This window comes from Sphaeramia orbicularis, chromosome 16 (genome assembly GCF_902148855.1).
Source record: "Sphaeramia orbicularis chromosome 16, fSphaOr1.1, whole genome shotgun sequence".
Lineage (NCBI taxonomy): Eukaryota > Metazoa > Chordata > Actinopteri > Kurtiformes > Apogonidae > Sphaeramia > Sphaeramia orbicularis.
This window is the reverse complement of record NC_043972.1, coordinates 31,738,369-31,759,556: the sequence shown is the minus strand read 5'-3', so window position 1 is coordinate 31,759,556 and position 21,188 is coordinate 31,738,369. Positions and strand designations below refer to the sequence as shown.

The window sequence follows — 21,188 nt, the reverse complement described above, 5'->3', positions numbered from 1 at the left end:
GCAAGAAAAAAAAAAAAAATCCTAGAAGTAAATATAAAAAAATACAAGAAAAAGACATGTAAGGCGAAAGGAACATGTAGTTTAGAACATTAGACCAACATAAGTTCTGATCCAGACACCTGTCCACATCCACATTATCCCTTTGAACATCATTCCTTACATTAGTACCATTACTTTATGGTACCTAACAAAGCAGGTACACTCAGTGTTCATGCAGAGGTGGACCTTACAGACCCTGTAGACCACATTGGACCTGACATTGCTCCCTCACTGTCTCTGTTGCTGTCACTGTCTTGTAATGTATGTGGAAATTACCAAAAATAGTCACTTGCCCGATAAAGGGTTAAAGCACAGGGTTGTGTAGTTTACAAGAGACACGACAGCTCCCAAGAAATGCTTGCTGTCTTGGAAATCAACTCCCAGTAGAAATTCAAAGCGCGTCTTGTCAGTTACATAACTTCACTGAACACCAATTACACTATTAGAATAATTTTCTTTTTTCTCAAAGCAAAACATCAGACAAGATCAAACAGCGTACACCACAGAAAATGACACCCACTCTGATGACGCATCTCTGCCTCCACCAGGCTCTGAAGTTTACAAATTTGTTCATAGTTGTGGCGGCAGTGCAGCATCCTCGTCTCACCCACCTGTCTGAAGTGGATCCAGTGGTTGTGGTCATAATGGAAGGAGCCCTCCAGGTCTCGTGTGAGCTGGGTTTGATCGATGTGCTTCAGCAGGGCCTTCAGAGATGAGAGAATCTCAGTCTGTGGAAATAAAGAATACACAAAGACACATTCAGGATTCAACTGCAACAGCCCGACGTTAGGGCTCTCATTTACTTAAAGTAGACATGATATTGTTTTAACCCATAAAGACCCAGTGCTACTTTTGTGGCATATGATTTTTTCTTCTAAATATAACCTTTCTGAAATGATTCATCACCACTTATTGTAATTTGATCATCTGTGTTTTGCATTGTCACAGTAAAAATCATATATTTTCCTGTATTTAATTTACTAATCATGTAGATGGTCATAAAAGCTCAGAGTAAAGTTGAGGATTATTATATCACAAACAGTGGAAACTGAAGAAAAAAGTGCATTTTTCAAAAAAATATATCAATAACTGAACATAAACCAAGTATCTCCATCTACTGTCATTGATCCAACTCCATGGGTTTTACTGGTGAATCAATGTTACAGAAGATGACGGTGTTTCCACATTCACTACGGAGCCATATGTGCGGGTCATATTCGATGACCATGACAAAATGACAAACTGCATTTTTCACCAATTATTTACATGTATTGATAGGATTAGTGGATCAATGGGTATTAAACAGTTTAGATCAGTAAATGACTTTGACGCCGGTAGATGTTTGGGTCTTTAGGGGTTAAATGTACATGATTAATATGAGAGGAAAACTTTTTTTTACCTGTACACACAAGTCTCTCTCATTTTTTTCAGGTTTTGCTGCTGTCTCCTTGTCCACCAGGAACAGAAGTGAGTAAAGTGCATTTGGTAGTAAAGCCTGACAGAAAAAAAAAAAGAAAAAAACAATTTTACTGTCACTTAAAATGAGAAATAAGACACAAACTCATGTACATTTTTGACATGAACAACCTAAACATACTGCGACAATAATTTTAAGTGACGTTTAATGTATGTGTTGTGGTTTTCAGAGTCATCATCTGTACATCAGTGAGCCGCTCATCATCACAACATGATGATACGTCTAGTAAGTCAGCTGCAGCCTACCCACTCCCAGTGTGAGGTTAAAAACAGACAAGTAAGCACAGGCTTCTCCGCAAGAGCCCTGAGGCTAGCCTTTTTCTCAAAAATGTCTTGGAAATGCAGTCACTACAAATTTAAGGTGTGCCTCTTCAAAAAAAAAAAAAAAAAAAAAACAGTGTCACAGACTTCTGAGACATAACAATAAGAAACGTGGAAGGAATGTAATAGTGTAATAACTCTGAGTGATGTAGTATTACAGCCCAGAAGACAACAGAGATTTAGCGTGGCCTGAAAAACTCTTTGGGCGTGTTGCTGTGTAATTACATATTTTCCACTGTGGGCTCACCTGTAATTCAGACAGAGAAGACAACAAAGCTGGAACAGGCTGCTGCCTCCTGCTGTCTATTACAACAGTCAGACCTTGATCACGCCTTTCTTTCCTAAAAACAAAGTATTACAGTTACTATGCCGTCTGTGACAGAAAACCAACCGGGGGTAATACCATATTTTGACTGCAGGGTAAAGTATATGATTACTTAGTGACAGTTGGAGCCAAATAGAGTAATTACACTACATATGTACAGGGTGGGGAAGCAAAATTTACAATGAACATTTAGTTGTTTTTTCTCAGCAGGCACTACGTCAATTGTTTTGAAACCAAACATATATTGATGTCATAATCATACCTAACACTATTATCCATACCTTTTCAGAAACTTTTGCCCATATGAGTAATCAGGAAAGCAAACGTCAAAGAGTGTGTGATTTGCTGAATGCACTCGTCACACCAAAGGAGATTTCAAAAATAGTTGGAGTGTCCATAAAGACTGTTTATAATGTAAAGAAGAGAATGACTATGAGCAAAACTATTACGAGAAAGTCTGGAAGATACTATTAAAGAAGAATGGGAGAAGTTGTCACCCGAATATTTGAGGAACACTTGCGCAAGTTTCAGGAAGTGTGTGAAGGCAGTCATTGAGAAAGAAGGAGGACACATAGAATAAAAACATTTTCTATTATGTAAATTTTCTTGTGGCAAATAAAATCTCATGACTTTCAATAAACTAATTGGTCATACACTGTCTTTCAATCCCTGCTTCAAAATATTGTAAATTTTGCTTCCCCACCCTGTATGTAAAGCACAGAGCCTAAAAGCCTGGCAGCAGCTTCTATTCTATAGTCTGTAGTCCGATTACAGCTAAAAAAAATTAATATCAAGGTCTGAAAAAAAAGGAAGTTCCTACTTTGAAGCTCATTATGTGGTAAACTTCTTCATCTTAAAAAACAAAAAAGTCACAATTTGTTAAGATCTGGTCGCCCCCTATCTGTTATTGATGGAATAGCCCTCTATGAACCTGTCTTGTTTGTATTATTGTTTTACATTAAAACCTTTGTTATAAACTATAGTTAAAAACAATGACAGGAAATGTAGGTTAATAAAAATGTATTACTTTTGTTTCTACAGAGGTTTTTTGTTTTTTGTTTTTTTACCAGACATCAGAATTAGAAATACAGCAACTAGCAAGGTACGCATCTCAAGTGTTTACTGTAAAAAAACACAAAAAAAACAAACAAAAAAAAACTTGTATCTTCCAGTCACTTCTGTACAGATGTATAGGCATTAAAATGTGAGCCCCAGTTGGTTTCGCAAAAGCACATAGCTCCTCTTTCTCTTAGATATGTTTTCCATTTAAAGTATTTTTTGTTTCTGGACGAAGAGCAACAGACATTGATGATCAGGCAAAAGAAGACATTTAACTGGAACATTCCTATTTTATTGGGCAGGGACCAAACATATCCTAATGTTAGCATACTCCACCTATCTGTTTCCCAGCTGTGGTGGTTTGGGTGAATCAGTGCAGGGAGAGGCTTCAGCTCTGGTGAACAGGTTATTTGAAAAGCAAAATAAGAAAACAGGCTTGGCAGGTTGACTAGAAAACAGCGTTGAAATTGGGCAAAGAATACTCAAAATCCTAAAATGGGGTATTAGAAGCTGTAGACAAAATGAGGGGGTGTGATTGAAAGATCCAATTTTTTTTTTTATAGGAAACACCTGAGATGCCAACCATCTTTACTGTTCATGTTGTTTTATTTCTACCTGTGTTCCATTTCTGTGACATCCAGTATTTCCACTTATTCTATTGTGAACTTGAGTTTTTTGTCCAACATTTTATAATATCTTTCAATAAAACATACTTAACAGAAACACATATATAACAATACATAACACAGTTGTGTCATACAATATCTCGCTTAAAAAGTGATCATTATTATGGCCAGTATCTTGAAATATTGACAACACTAACAAATTATATATCACTAAAGTTAACAGTCAAAATAAATATAGAAATAATGTTTTTTTTAATTCAATTGGAAGTGCATAAAATGTATGTTGAATATTTAAAAGCAGTATCAAATGTAGAACTTAAATGTAAGGCACAAGTGGTGTTTTTATTTTTTATTTATTTATTTATTTATTTATTTATTTATTTATTTTTAATTTATTTTAGTTGGTTTGCTGGTGTTTGTTAGTGTTTGTCTAAAGTGCATATTTGAAAACCAGACAGTGGATGATGTTTATGTCTTCTATTTTGTGATGATGGCATATGTTGTACTGTCTGTCAAAATATCAATAAAAAAAAAAAAAAAAAACAGTATCAAATAACTTTCAGATGGACAGTAGTGGAAACTACTGTAAGAATAAGTGACGGTTGAGTTTTTGTTACTGCTGACAAAAACACCTGAGTATTTGTGACTTACCGCAGCGTGGAGTAGTAGTAGCCCAGTAAACAGGTGAAGTCACTGACCGTGCAGCTCTCACCAGTCCACACCTGAGCTCTCGTGCACACCTGCAGGACTGACCTCCCACTGCGATCTCTGTTTCCTGGGAAAGACAATGCCAGCAGGGGTTCAACGCTGAACTCTTACAAATACTGATATCTGCACCAATACCAAGTCTGTTTAAGTTCAGCTGTGTTATCAGTCAATGTCACCTTAAAGCATGATAAGAAGCTAATATTAGCTTGGAGCTTAGAGTAAATGAACTTTTGAACATTGCATCTGAACAAGAACAGCAGGTTTTGCAGTTTTGCCTGTGAAAGCTTGACATTTACATCCAAATCTCCATGTCCTTTACCTGGCAAAATGATGGCGCCCGATGTGAGAAGCTCCTGATTGACCTCCGACACCAGTTTGGGTATGGTTAGGTTACAGACAGAGGTAGAGCCTGGTGATGAGGCCAGTCTGAAGGCCGTCCCATTAGCTTTCGGACTGTGCATCTCTACTCCATTATGTCTGTTCCGCCTGCTTTCACTGCTGATACTGCCATCATGTTGTCCTGTTGAGATAAAGTAATAAACAAAAGGGAAGTGATATTTACAGAGGAATTACTCAACTCTATATCAATACAGATTACAAGCATCCTTTATTGCCTGATCATACTACTTTATGTAACAAGTGTTCATTAGTGGTAACTTGGGTGCACTCTAGTAGTGACTTGACACTGACTCATCAGGCGTCCAGGCGTTTAATCAGCCTGAGTCAGACTCCCATCTTCACCTCCCCCAGTCAATGCAACAGCGCCTCGGGCTCTGGCTATACAAATACTTCTCCTGACATTCTTAGTTTGATCCTTTCTGAGACACACAAATCCTTACACAATATCTCTGTAGACCCTATTGGATAATTTACTGGATACTTCATGGCCAAGGTATTTGATATCTTGCTCTTATCTTTAAAAACCAACCGCACGTGAATGCATAACTTTTTTTGCTCTGTCATTGTGTTTTATGACGGTAAAGCAAGATCCTCTCTACCTCCACACCTTTAAGTTATGACTTTTGGTTGTTTTCTGTTCTGTTTTAGAGACAAAACTAAAGGTGAGACTCACACTGACTCACAATATGTTGCTCCTGATTACAATAGTAACACTCACACCAACTTGATGCAAGACAGTCATCTACAATACATGATAATAGGGGTGTAACGGTGCACTCATTTGTACTAAACCGTTTTCGGGCCTTCAATACAATATGGAGGTGTACCGAATGAATACGTATAGCCTATGTGAAGAACGCAAACACTCGCCTTAAGTTTCCACATCAACCTTGAAGCAGAACGCACACAGTATGAGCAGGGTGGCCACAAGTGGAACCAATGTGCAATATTTGATATCCACATGCTGAAGGTGAACTAGCATGGCAGCTCAGAGCAGAGTCACAGGTACAAAGTCAGAGTTGGAAGTCCCTCCGTCTTCTCTAAGGTCTCCAGTTTGGGAGTATTTTGGATTCCCAGTCATTTATGTCAATGGAGACAGATGAGTCGACAAAACAAGACAGGTGTGCTGGCATTGTTTCGTGAAGATCGGTTATATTTCTAGTAACATGTCAAATTTTATAACGCATTTAAGACCCACACAGTAGTATAAAAACTTCAGCTGTAGAGTGAGACTTAATTTGTCAGAATACGTTGCATTTTTACTTCGATAAAGTGTTTTTTTTATGTACCAAACTGAAAATTTTCTGTACCATTACACCCTTACATTATAACTTGTGTAACTGGACAAAGAAAAAAAAACACCTGTGAAGAGGCAAAAAGCAGAAATTATGCAATCAGATTCACAGAATTTGACAAATAGGTGTGTTTCCATCCAGCTGTTTTTGGTATGAATGTGCAGAAAAAAGCTAAAAAATATATTTTAAAAAAATTACTCTTGGGAATGGTGGAAATGTTGGTGCATTGTTAAAAGGTTAATGCAATCAAGTTCTGTAAATTAACATTTCACTGCAGTGTAAGTTGCAGTTCCAATGCTGTTGGTATGGCCATGTCAAATAAATAAGTGGAAACAGATTTAGCAAACAATTCAGTGTCTGCATGTGTGGACTAAAAAGTCTGCAATGTTCACTGAATTAAGAGAAGAAATATAGATTACATATCAGATGGAAAAGAGCAATGAAATGCCATCATGTATAAGGAGTTGCAGAAAGAGTTGCTGGGCTGATGCTTTGACAAAAAAAGAAAAGTTTGAAACAGTGGTATATGATCCAGTGTCATTACATGAAATACTACACCAGCTCTTAATATTCACAAAAACTGTGGATGAAAATAAACATAAACACATTTTTTTAAATTCACTTAAAATTTCTGACATATTTGAATGGAAACCTGGCAAGTGATGAAAAAAAAAAAAAAAAAAAAAAAACCTGCATGGAGTCTAAGCTTTAAGTCTCTGGCAGTCTCTGGCATGTTTTCACAAAACTAGAAATATTGAGTACCAGTGTATTAAATTGGATCCATTGTACGTGCCTTGAGTATTTGTTAATAGAAAAATGCTATGTAGATCTAATCCATTATTATTATTATTATTATTATTTTTATTATTATTATTAACTTGTGCCACCACTAGACATCACAGATACTGTATGTCTACACATTGCTCTGAATGAGTCTGACTAAGCTGTCGCAAAAAATTACCTTTTGAGCATAATTACTGCATATGTGTTCAGTCCCTGCTGCAGTCTGTGAGACGTGAACATTAAAAGTATGGTCTAAAATGTCATCCATCCTTTGGTGATAGAGCTGTGATTCTGTACCTGTGTGTGACAGACACCTGTTGTGTGTTGTCTTTTTGAGGCCTCTTGTATTGTCTGCTCTGCTCTATGACAGTGCACCGTCCCAGCTCAGCTCCTATTGTCTTCACACAGTCCATGCATTTCCTGTGTGACTGTGAAGCCAGGCTTGTGTTTGCTGCATGTTTCCTAAATTGCTTTGTTTTGAGAGGAAGTGACAAAGCTAGAATAAAGCTCCTGAGTATTGTCCTGTGTGAAAGTCTGTTTTTCTGTATATTCTGCTGGACACTTTTAACTATGAAAGAGACTACATCTGTACTGCTGCCAGGGCTTTTCCTTACCGATTACAAACAGTTGAGAGGTTGTGTTGTTATATTGCAGAGTTTGCTGGTTCATGCAGAGTAATTCAACCCTTTACAAGTATGTGCTGTGAGTCAGTACAAGTTAAATCTCATATATCTGGAGTGAACAGACTCTTTGAACATGCAGGAATAGTTTGAAAGGCTTTTTGGTGGATCCCCACTGGCTGATTGGTTTACAAAGGATAGTTTTGTAAATGAGGCAACCCATCTGGGATCAGTGCAGCCCCCATCCCCAATAACACTGTAGGGTCATCTCATTGTGGGATGAAGGGGTCCCTGTGGATGGTTTACAGGGTTTACAGGATCCTTTGTTGCCTTTCTAATGTTGTTGTGGGAAACCTGCTCTGCAGCTACTGAAATACAATCCCATCTGAGGTAATCTCAGGAGCACTGATGGGATTTAACAACTGTCATTTTGCTGACTGGTTTGTGAGCGGACATCTATAAAAATACATAAGTATTGTCTGGCATACAGAGATTTAAATAAACAGTCAATTTTCACTTTAAATTTCAATAGACGGAAGAAGCTGTGTTTTCTAAAAACAGTGCGATTCCCCTGGTGGTACTCTCACATTGCAGATTTCCTGAGCTTCACTATATGAACCAACACAAAGCAAAACACACTGACAGTGGTAAAGACAACACAGAGCTGTGACTAAGGTTTGGTTTCCAGGGTAGGGCCATACCTGTCCCCTAAATGTGCCAAAAAACACAAAGTGTGGGCTTTGAGAAGCCATCTGTCACCACTGACAGCGTTAATGCTTCAGAAGCTGTTTCAGCTCCAACTGAAACCACCAACAAACCAGCTCACTACAGCTCACGACTACACACCCTGAGACGCCTCTATTACTTCATTATTCAGAATAATAGAGTTTTTATACCCTCGGGTTGTATCATTTGATGTGAGAGATGATGATGCACTGGTTGTCATGCTGATTCAGACTTTGTTGAAGATCAGATTTAAACACGTCTGTTATAAATCACATTGCTTCAACAAAAATTGCTTTGATAAACTTCTACATTTTAACAAATACAAAAATAAATACATTTGAACTATTATAAACTTACAAAATCTACAATAATACCACATGTTATGTATGTGTATAAAATATCTACTAACAGTAGATTTGCCGTCCTCCACAATAAGTATTGGAGTAAAAGTATAATATAGGTGAACAGGAGCAAAAGTGACAAATACACAAGTACAACACAACTCTTTATCTTCTGACCCATTATAATGAGGATTTTTGAGGATAATCATAAGGACCTTAATGTATGTATCTTATTCAGTAAACTGCAGTGACTAGGTCTCTGTGTTGTCCTCATTGTTTTTCTTGATTATTACTGACATGGATATATGAGTCTGAAAAAACATTAGCATAAGTACTGCAAACTGCAGTAAAACAAGGTACCTGTCATAGCATTCGCAATATTTTGATACATTTTTAAAGACTGTGTAAGAATTATGAGGAGTACTACTGTAAATATGTCACATACCTGTCTCGTCTTTACTGCTCCTTCTCTCTGAACCAGGAAAAGCTGCCTCCACATCCACTTTCCCAAACAGGATTGCATAGCCATTCATCAGCTTTTTGGGTGAGATGCTAGCAGATCCTCCAGAGGAGGATCTCTCTCTGTGGCCTTTAACTTGGCCTGACTTGTTAGTCCTCTCCAGTGACTTGGAACGTCTTTCTGCCCGTCTCTCGGCACTCCGTAACCCTCTCTGTAGATACAGTAAAGGTGTGCTGGGCCTGGAGTCGTCCCCGCTGAGCCAGCCCCTGCTGCCCAGCCTCCAAGATAAGTGCTCTCTGGATGTCCGGGTGTCTGGGCTGCTGCCAGGTGTCAATGCTCTCTCTCTGAGGTTTAGTCCGGTATTGTGTTCTGGACTTTCCTCCAGGATGGACTCAGAGCTTGACCCAAGACTCATGGGGTTTTGCAGGGCCTCCATGTATGATTTCCTGAAAAGTCTCCTGCTTTCAAATGCCACAGAGTCCCTTGGGAGGCGTCGACGAGGACCTGGGTTACTGAGGTCTGTGCTAAAAGAAAGCATCTTGGATCCTGGTCCTCTTTCTCTCCCAGGACCCTCCTCATTCCCCCGTCCAACCCCGCAATCTTCTGTGGGTCTTTCCATCCTAGAGACAGGTGTAGAAGTGTCTGTTGCCTTCAAACTGCTCTCACAGCTGTGGTCTATGTGGTTTCTGTTTGGGGAAGTGGGCTCAGAAAAAATGGAGTCAGCTCCCTGAGAATGCAGGGACTCTCGAGAGCTGCGGTGACTGTCCAGGGTCCCTGTTGACCCGCTGGTGCTGCAGGTGCTGAGATGGCCACGGAAGCCACCGCTGCTGCTACGTGCTTGCATGATGGCGTCCGCCGTGCTGTTCACAAACAGTGGGTTGACCACGTTCTTCCACGGTGTCCTGTACACAGCTGTACCAGTGGTAAGCAGACAGTTCTGTAGCGGGTACAGGTTTCGGTCACGTGTTACATTCTGCAAGAACTCAACTGTGAAGATGCTGCCGTACATGCTCTCTGCAATAGGGATTTCTGCAATTGCCTGCCCACTGGCTGACAGGCATTTTATTACAAGCTTGGCAGTCTTGCGGCCTAAAGGAACTATCTGAAGGTAGAAGTCTCCTTGCTTTAGTCGCACTTTGTGCAGAGGGGCAAGTTGGAGGACAACTTTCTCGTGGATGCAGAGAGGCCACCCCTCATGATAAAACAGCAAGCCCCTGAACCTGACCTAAGAGAAAATAGAACACAGTCAATACCCACTCCCATAAAATCATCCGTGTGTCACGGTTTAGCTGCGGTACACTTTGCATCATCTCGACTGACATCTGCAAGGCAGTGTTCAAACACATGTCTAACTTTAATGGAGAGGAGACATGTTTTCATGGGACGCTCTGGATGAATCACTGTCAGCGATCTTTTGACTTAAGAGGAAAACCTGTCTGATCAGGCCTGGTTTCGCAGCAACAACAGAAATCTTCACTGTGACACTACAGGAAAAAAAGCCCTGAGAGGAAAGACTCCAGGGTTGGCTTTTTCATTTCTTATGAATGTGAAGCCAAAGACTGAGGATGTGATCTTCTTCTAAAGCCTCTCATATTGCCTGCAATACAAAGAGTCTCAGAGCGAGGTATTCTCAGGGGCTAGGCTTAGATGGAACTCAGGCTCTATGGCTATCGTCACAGTGTAATCACCACAGAGATGAATACAGAGGAATAAAGTTTCAGTGCTTTGGTCATAGAGCCCTGACCCACAGCAATCAAAGCTTGTGAGAGAGAATATTCAGTGTTGTTTTGGACTCAAGAGGCTTGGGCAGCCTCTCAAACAGACAACAGGTTCCCTCTGTCTCCCTATTTGGAGAAGGATGGCTGGTTTTCAGCTTGTTTTCTGAACAATACACAACTCTGTCTCAGTCTGATGCCCCCACTTCCCACTCAGTAAAGTTATTCACACTCAGCAGCCCTGCGCTCACATTCTTTGTCACAAGAATGTTGTCCATTATCAGATAATTTGCTTACCCATCCATTTTAAAAAAAAATATATATATCTTAACTATGAGAACGCAAACACAGCATGACAAGCATACTGGGTCAGATTTTGTGTAGAATGCTTAAATATTGATATTCTGTTTGTTACATTCAAGTGCATCATTTAAAGAGAGAATTCAAATATCAAATATGATTACATATAAATATATTAAATCAACTAAGCTTATTTCATAGACTTTGGTGACTGATGTATGTAAAAGCCAGTCAGGGATGTGATACCTCTTTTACTATTGCTACTTCCAACTGTTTCCTTTAACTGACGTAATATGACGTGAATGTGTCACTCGTGGAAATACAACTTTAATATATTACCTCACTTTCAAAGCATGATTCCTGCCTAGATTTTCATCAGCAATGGTTGAAAAAACAATAACTCCCATGATCTCACACTACTTCTACAACAACATGCTATATTAATGTTCTGAGTGACAGTTTATAACTTGTCCTGACATTCCTTCATTTTCTCTCACTGTGTCTGTGTCAGTTCAATCAATCCACCAGGAAATCACTATGCTCAGTGCAAGGTAAATACTGTATCTGACAGCTTTGCAACTTAAAATCAATCCTGAAACAATTATGATGAGCATTCCTGAAATCCTTGTTTGACCCTTGTGTCTATGAAACACTCACACAGGTTTCTTGTTGGATGATCTGCAGGATCCTCTTCGCAGGAAGCAAGAAGTCAACAAAGCAGCGGAGGCCGTCCCCACGGTACTGTCTTTCCACAACACTGAAGAGCTGCCACAGGACAGTGGCAGCCGTGGCACTGAAGGGGCGGTACAAGGCCGACAAGGTGCTCTGGATACAGTTGTCCAAAGACTCAGCGTCCTGAAAAAAGTAAATAAGGGGATTAGGAAAGATAGGAGAAGCTTGAACTACATACATGGCAAGAAATGCTCAAAACCACATCATCGAACTTTTTAACCAAGATATGAATCAACATTTGATGCTTAGGGTTGTGCATAGACAAGGAGGTGGTGATATGATCATCATACAGGGGATATGATTCAATATATTACAATGTACTGCAATACTTTAAGCAAGACTTGTTTTTGTGACTAAATCTGTGCACACTTACACTATTTGTCTCACTCTATCTTGTTATATTGGCTGAAGATACCACCAATACTACTGAAAACTTTTGAGCTTAAACACACAAAATCATTACTCAAGTGTATCACCAGGTTTTTACAGCTCTAATGAGTCTAATTTAAACTTAACATTTCCTAAATATTAAATACAGTACTTGTAACTGCACATGATCAAACTTATCCAGAAAATCAGGAAGTTCAAACATGACAGGAAATGTCAGCCATGATGGTTTTTCCATCAGAAACAGGGGAAACACCTGGAGGGAATGACGTCGCTGTGAACGGACACAAACAGCAGAACTGGAAAGTCCAGACTAGTTCTCTCAGCCCGGATGGTGGAACTCTGCCCTCTAATAACAACCATGTCATTATGACTATTATCTGACCCTTATATGACATTGGCCATCACTCTTGTCCACAAGAGATGATGTGTCCTACACTGTTACAGGATGAGTTACAACATGCCCCTGGATAGTGGGGGCAGTGGGGGTTCCAACTGTCCTGATGAGGTTGACCTGCTATGAGGGTAATGTTCAGGCTATGACATCCCACTTAGCAGCCTGAGCCAAGGCCAAACATCCCTGCACTGCCTGTCCTTCTAAATGGAACATAATAGTGAAATAGAAACGTCTGCTTCCAGTGATAACCACACTGGTAGATAGTAATGCCAGGGAAACTCCCACACTGTGACAACTATGTATCAAGCTGAAGAAAGCAGAGTGTGAGGACGCAGCTCCTTATTGCGTTATTATTTTTACTCAAATGCCTCCTGATCGTTGATACTGTAATACGACAAAGGGCTTATGATTCAATATATTGTGAAACTGTAGTGATATACTGTGATTTTTAAAGGTTCAATACGTAATATTAATACATTCTGTTAACCTTAAAAGAAGTAAGTGTTGGAGATGTGTTAAGCTCACAGTAGCAGGTATTCCACACTGTTGCTGCTGTAGAGGAGCAGAACAGTGTCAATGAAAAAGTAAACAACAGGGGTTCTGTGGATAAACTGACTGGAGTTCTCTACATAGAAATCTGTGTCCAGGTTGTTATCATGGATGTAGGAAACTAAACACAGTAGTTAGCTTAGAAATGAAATTAGCTAACATCAAGGAATTGACCGGCTCACTACGTGACACTGACAACAATGCAAACTATTTAAATACTTAAGTGTAATTTGGAGAAAAACTGTCCAAATGTAAAGCCACTCTTTGTCTTAGCATGAAAGTGCTGAGCTAAGGGTTTAACATAATGGGAAAACTGAGTGCCATCAATTGCATGTTTCTTAGGCTCGATAACAAAATATATCATAATCGTCAAATATATTGTTATTAACTAACACTCAAAATGTATGGTACAGGACATTTGTGCAGTGTAAAAGTTGCTGTGAAATCAAGACATTGCCTGTGCCATGGTGAATCGAGTCTGTCAGACAGCCCATGTTTCACCCTTTGTAGAATCTGTCCTGTTGATCTAAGCAGCTCAGCACCATCAATTAGAGGAGAGTGAGTACAGTTCAGCGCATTGGTACACATGCCACGACTCTACTACAAGGCGTTCTTTGTGCACTCCGCCTCTCTAAGTGCTATGCAGTGTACAGTGTTGGTGCCCTGAAACAAAACGCCCACCTCCATTAGCAGTCAGCCGGCTTTTAGTGAGACAAAAATGTCTCTGGGCATTAGTCACTGTTGCGAAGAATAACATGGTGTTTTATTGGAGGAAAGCTAACAATGAGAGGAAAGCCCTCGCAACACAGTTAGGACAGCCCAGCAAATTTCTCCTCAGGTTCCCAAGGCAGAGAAAACAGTGGTAGTGACAGAGGTGGCGTTTTGAAGAACAATTACTCACATTAGAAAAGATTTGAGCTCTATGATAAATCAAATGTTATTCAACTTGTTGCACAGGAGTGGCTGACTAAGGAATGACACATACAATATGAGCAAAAAAGTGTACTTATCCAAACAATGGCCATGTTAAACAATGTTTATGTTTGGCCTCAGGTTAATAGAAAAATGCATTCCCTTGTAGAAAACATCTTAGATAACTGAGGTGATGTATAGACTTCTATTGTCAAAAAAATGTGCAGGTTTTCACAAAATGTCACCTGTTTCAAAGCAGACGTGTCTGTATGTCACAGTAGAGCAGCAGAGCTTAGCCAGCAAAGCTGAGCTTCCCATCCGCTCTGATCCAGAGAGGAATGCAGTGTGTATGATTGTGTATGTCTAGCCCCAAACCCTCAGCCAGGACAGAAGCAGACTGGGAAGTCCCACCCTTTCTGATGTCAGGTCTTTGTAAAGGAGCTGCTTGTGTGATGGAGGACTAAGGTGGTAATTAATGGCTTCAAAGCTCCAGGTGAGACACTTCTGTCCGTGCCGCCAGTAAACCAGCTGTTCAAGAGGTGTAGGATATACTGCAAAATAAGAGTAAGTTAGTCAACCTCTAGTAAAGGGGGCTGTATTTCATATTTTGTGAGTAGGAGACTTTACAAAACTGCATGACCTACATCTAACAGGACCTGGTGAATTTGCAAGTGCCCAAATTAAAGTGGAAAGAGGAAGAGAGCACTCTTACTGAGAGGGCCAGAGGGATGGAAGAAAGAGTGAGAGACATACAGAACTGGAGAGAAAGTGAGCGAGAGGTGGTCACTGAGACATTTAGTGGTCAGGGACACAAAAGGCGCTGCCTACCAGGGCTCCAGTGGAGCATGAAGCCACCAGGGGAGTGTAACAGGAGAGCCCTGGAGCCCCCATACAGACCGCTCACTAACCAACCTGCTAACAGCCTCAAAGGCAGCGGGCTGACAAAGGCCACAGGTTGCTCAGACCTGCCCCGCTGCCAGGTGCCAGGACACCAACAATAGAGCCTAGTGAGACTTCACCATTGAACTTGCAGTTTGATTCAGCTTTTGATCTGTGCCAATAGAAATCCTATCTCATGAGAGAAAGAGAGGCGAGGAGGAGGGGGCTTAAAACAGACGACTGCAGAGAGAGCTGTTCTATAAATTTCCCTGGTTTGTTAGAAGGTAAACAAGGAACAAAGCACAGTGTCCTAGAAGTCTAATCTAAAACAATTTTTTAATTTTGCATATTTTACCTTGACAGCCAACAGTGGTGACTGATTTAATATCAAACTGCGCTTTAAGCACAAAAACATTAAAGACACACAGCACACAAAGAAGCTCTGTGTATGAACACTACAGCACACACTCCTCTATGTACAACTACATGTAATATAAAAGTCAGTGTAAAAAGACACTAAAGTAAATTTATCTGTGTAGATAAACTTTGACCCCAGAGGTCTGCACTGACTCTGAAATACGGAATGGTCTATTAGGTGACAGTGAGGACTACAGAAACGGATGTCTGGTGATAAACTGCTAGTATAATTAGATACGCAAACACTGTACACAGTAGAGGCAAAACAGCATGACTTTCATTGGACTGAAATTATTTACATGGCCTTTTTGCCATTTTTTCCTGGTACAGAAGAATAATTAATTTAGAGTCTGAAAAGTTTGAGTACAAACCAAAATATGCACTTTAAATAAATACACACAGCTGTACATCTCTTTTACATAAGATTAATGAACCAAGGAACAGGCTCTCACAAAGATTTGATCTATGTTGTCAGTAGGCAACTAATGACTTTGTCCTACAGGATGTAAACAACATTGACAGGATATTGTTCCTCGACAGACCTCCGTGACCCTACAGATAAATGTTATACCTCATACAATACAATCATTCACACTCTAAAATACTTCATTATGCCTGTGGAAGCCCAACAAGAAAAAAGTGAATGGAGGTCCTTCGACCAATCAGAGCAATGATGAGCAGTGACAGGGAGACAATAGTGACTAACAAAGTCTGCTGATACCTCTGCAGAGTAAATATAGAACTGAGGTGCTCCAAAACAAGTAAAACATTGATAAGGGAACTGATATATTAAAGAGGAACCCATCCTATACTGTGTGCTTCACTGACCCCAGAAAACATATACTTTAAAGCTTGTTTCTGTTTTTTATTATGGGTAAAAGAGCATTAAGAGGATGTTCTTGACGACAACAACAAAAGACACAGAATGAAAAGTTCAAATGTTTGCTATTTATGAGCTGTGGTCTCTAATTACCATCGTTAGCCAACTTAACATGATGGTACACGTCTTTAAATGCTGGTAAAGCTTCACTAATTACGATTCCACAGATGTTGAACATGTTGAAGATGATCGTCTAATCTCTGAATGGCCTTCAAAGTGACTACAGAGTAGTACAAACAGGCAGGGATTTGATATGAGCAGAAGAAAGAAAGGCACTTCCACACAGACACTCAGTATTACAACAGAAAATAAATTAATGGACATGAGTCTGTATCACTCAATAATAGTATTGATCAGAATACATGCACACTCTATATTCATGTACTGCATGCATAAAAAGATATCTGCTATGATTTGGCTACAAAGGTACAATCAATCATATCATGTGTCTATGATCTGTGGAAAAAAGAAGCATTTTATGACCGTGCACAAAAACAATGGTGTTTAGGTAAAGTACAAAAAAAAAAAGAAAACTTAAAACAACCAAAAATAAAAACACCAAAATTAAAAGTACAATGAAGTAAGAAACTCATAACAATTTCCCAAATGTTCCAGTAAAAATGTAATCAATGATTTTAAGCTCATACCTTAATACTCAGGTAGTTGTCACAACTTCGGGACTTTGCTCTGGAGTGCATTTTCCTCAGTGACAGCATTTAGACAGACGAAAAATTCCCCAAACCTCAATATATAAATAAGTGTCATCAATTCCAAGTGTTAAAATCCAGTGTGCACTTCACTCTGCAAGTGCTGTGGAGTCATTGTTGTGATATCGATATGTCCATTGCCATTTCTGCCTCTTCTCCTGCTCTCTGGGTGCTTTTGGCATAAGCAGCTGGAGCAGACTAAACGCCTGTTGAAGCGTGAGAGAGGCAGTTCGCTGGCTTCCCCGTCGCTCCCTCCCTCCAACCTAACCTCCCCCGCCCTGCTGCCCTGCCGCTCTGCTACTGAAGCCTCTTCCAGCTGGATAAATGCACACTGCTGCAACTTCAGCCTCATCACAAAAAAAAAAAAAAAAAAAACACTACCTGACCCACACACCCCCACCATTACACACCAACCCTCCACCCAACTGGTGTCAGACTCTGACTAACTCCTCTTTGCCCCCCCTGACCCCTTGCACCCCTACCTCCACCAGCAGCTCCCCCCCTCAGCTCTCCTGCCACAATAGTCTCTCTTTGTCCTGACAATACAAATGGACTAGGGTTTCAGCTTATTCTGCTGCTTTTCAAAAGGAAAAAGAAAGGAAGACATCAGCATAGGATTGGTGGTTCAGGTCACTCACTACAATAGTGTTCCCCTTAAATATTGCCAGGGGGATACCGATCCTTTACTGGCCATTACAAATCAATGACATATGTGGGACATCCTCCTGTGACAGAAGACAGATATGACACCTTCAGAACAGACCGACTAAAACACTTGTGTGGAAAAAAAAGCTTTTAAGAAGTTTAGTCAGGACAAAACAAACTCAGTTAAATCATTAGCTAACATTCCTTGACCGTGACATCTGTAAACTCACAGGCATCACAAGAAAGGCATCCCTGCGACTGAAAGTGCAAGAGAAGTAAGTATTGCATTTTGTTTTTGTTTTTTTTACTTCTGGAATGCAGCAAAGTGACAACGTGTTCATCACATCTATTTAAAAAAAAAAAAAAAAAAAAAAAAAAACCTTCCGGAATCTAAACACAGGAAATCCTTGTTGGGGAAAACATGCTCCGTGAGAATGCACGCTTTGTGTGAAAATGTGAAGATCATATGAAGCCACCTTGTTTACATAGAGAACGTAGTGAGTGAGTAATTAGGTTGGTTTATATTTAGAGGCACTAGATTCTTGTCTGACATCATTAGAGCCAGACAACACAATGATCCAGAAGAGACAAGAGACACACTGTCACTAGCTGCAATCCCACTTCACATGTGCTCAACTAAACACACTGCAGTTACTGTCATGCTGATCAAACATACTTTGATGGCTGGGAAGCACCTACCACGACTAAAGGCAGCATCAGTATGGACTGAGGAGAGAGGATATAAGTCCCCTAACTCCCTGTATTGTTATATATACACAGTCGATCTACATTTAGACTCATGTATATATCTACTGTATAATCTGCTATATACACAGAGGCAGACGTACCTCACATATGCACTATGCAAATATACACTCCTCCTCTTCCAAGTCGCTCTGTCTGTGCCATGTTTGACCCTATAATTTCTGCTGCCCCAGCCTTTTCCACTGGTTTGGTTTCACTGTCAGTGAGGGCAGATTTTCTTCTTTTATGTCTCTTCCATTCCCCATTTTTTCTATTTTTTCTTCTTTTAATTGTTACTTATTTAATTAGGTTGAAATTACTGCAGCAGCAACAAAGGTTCCAGGTTGGCAGGAACCCAAAATGAAGGAGCATCGGCCAACCCAGGCAGCAGGATGTTTTCTGGAGCAAATTTTGGTCAGTCCTGTGTAATTCTGGCTGAGGAAGTCAGACTGTAGGCCTGAAGATTTTCAAGAACTACTTCTTTTCTTTTCTCTTCTTACATTCTTAATTTATTTATAAGGGATGGTCATGTGATGGTTATCTTATTTTGTGATTTGTTAGTTACTTTTCAAAAGGCTTTAGCAACAAAAATCCCCCTTGAGTGAAAACATGATCAAATGCATGCGCAAAAAGACACTAAAGGCTGACAACAGAATAAATCTGTAGAAGCACTTTGCGCACTTTTAGTAGGACTACATGCAGATACTTGTATCAGTGATAGCAGTTCTGCTGTGAAGCCATTTGATGTCATTTGAATACTTTGTTTTTGTTGTGCTACACCTTTACTTTTCAATGTAAACTTTTAATGACTTCTCCCTTACATATGCAACATGTGGCTTACAGTTCAGTTTGACCAGTTACAAATAGTTATAGATGTAAAACTGATCACAAAAATGTACATATATGTTCTTAAACTCTGTAAAAATATAGAAATACAGCTGCAACATACCATAAAATCTGTATTAAGGGAGAAAAAATATTTTAAAATCCTGTGTAAAAGTGCACATTTTGAGGACTTATCTGATTTTGATTTGATTTCAGAATGAGAGTTTTTTTTTCCCATCTCCATATCTATGGATGTGCAATTACTCCGTGGCCACTAGAGGAGGCTTCGCTTCACTGTGTTTTTATTTCTAATGATTTAGATCAGGGGTGTCAAACTCATTTTAGTTCAGGGGCCACATTCAGCTAAATTTGATCTGCAGTGGGCCGGACCAGTAAAATAATAACATAATAATATATAAATAATGTCAACTCCAAACTTTTCTCTATGTTTTAGAGCAAAAAAAGTACATTTACATTATGAAAAGGTTTACATCTACAAACTATCCATTCAAAAGATGTGAATAACATGAACAAAGTGAAAAAATAAGCATAATTTTAACAATATTCTGTCTCAGTTTATCATTTACACATGTTCATTATAAATTACATTACATTTACATTTATGTATTTGGCAGATGCTTTTTTCCAAAGTGACTTACAGGGAAAAAAACAAAAATGAAAGTAAAATACAAGAATAGATTAAAAACATAAAACAGCTATACAATTAAAACACTGTTGTGCAGAAGAATTAAAAGCAAAATAATAGACTAAGATACAAGAATAGATTAAAAAGAGACATAAAAGCAGCTATACACTTAAAAACAGTGAAATAAAAATACCAAGTAAAAACAACAGAATAGACATGATAATACATTTAAAATGGAATATTTAACTTACAGATCACAGTGGATCTACAAACACACAAAACATTTAGTAACAGGCAGAATATTGTTAAAATTGTACTTACTTCTCTTAAGACATTTCAGGTTATTCACATTTTTTTGCGAAATTATACTTTGTTTTAGTTTTTGTGTGAATACATGAAAATATTTACATTTACAAAGAGAAAAATTTGGAGTTGTCATTATTTCTATGTTATTATGATCGCATTTTACTGGTCTGACCCACTTGACATCATACTGGTCTGAATGTGGAACCTGAACTAAAAGGACTGTTAATATGTTAGTGTAATTTTTGCATTTACAAATTCATCCCGTGGGCCGGACTGGACCCTTTGGCGGGCCGGTTTTGGCCCCCGGGCAGCGTGTTTGACACCTGTGATTTAGATGAAGAGTAGACAACACTGGGGTAAAGTGGGATAAACAGTAAACAGTGAATTCCGAAGCCAGATTTATAGTATGTTAAATTTACACTGATTTATGAGTACCAACCAGCTGCTGTCCATGTACTTATGACAAAGATAAATCTGTCACTGGACCTGAAGTCTCATGAATCTCTATTTGTATGTTTTCACTGGTAATATTCTGCATTGGTGAGACAGCATGAACTCCATTTACGCAAATAAGTTTGTACAAACACAAGAATTAAATGTTTCTTGTTGTTTTTCCTGTGTGGTTTAAAATAGGTCAGTTTACGCAGGCTTCTGGTAAACAATATTTATACAATCTGAAAAAGCAGATAGTGCAGTCCCAAGGGGTGGCATATAATCTGATAAACCTACCAAGGGAACAAATTAGTCAGATGACATGAGAGCTGCAGTTTCATCATTTTTCATCATCGTATCTCACAGACACTCGACTGATAAAACCTTAAGACAGATTTAAGAGAGGGGTGCACACAGCAGTAGTTTGGGTTAAGATTGGTAGATTTGTGCTGCCTGTTACAGATGTTCACATCTTTATACGCACTGCATACAGAACATGATTAAAAATTCAAATGTGAGTGTAACTTTTGCAAAGAA

The 21,188-nt window shown here is 39.2% G+C and overlaps 1 protein-coding gene across 2 annotated transcripts in view; it reads right to left on the bottom strand.

The window, feature by feature from the left end:
• plekhg4b (pleckstrin homology domain containing, family G (with RhoGef domain) member 4B) overlaps positions 1-17,236 on the bottom strand; it is a 30,464-nt gene extending 13,228 nt beyond the window's left edge. For both annotated transcript variants that reach the window (XM_030158521.1, XM_030158522.1), the window contains exons 1-8: positions 16,994-17,236; positions 11,851-12,048; positions 9,164-10,403; positions 4,874-5,074; positions 4,498-4,621; positions 2,084-2,177; positions 1,439-1,534; positions 651-767 (exon numbers count right to left, since the gene is read on the bottom strand). In XM_030158521.1, coding sequence (XP_030014381.1) covers positions 651-767; positions 1,439-1,534; positions 2,084-2,177; positions 4,498-4,621; positions 4,874-5,074; positions 9,164-10,403; positions 11,851-12,048; positions 16,994-17,062 — 2,139 coding nt within the window. In that variant the 5' untranslated portion in view covers positions 17,063-17,236. The remainder of the gene's footprint in view (positions 1-650; positions 768-1,438; positions 1,535-2,083; positions 2,178-4,497; positions 4,622-4,873; positions 5,075-9,163; positions 10,404-11,850; positions 12,049-16,993) is intronic.
• Between the last annotated feature and the right edge of the window lie 3,952 nt (positions 17,237-21,188).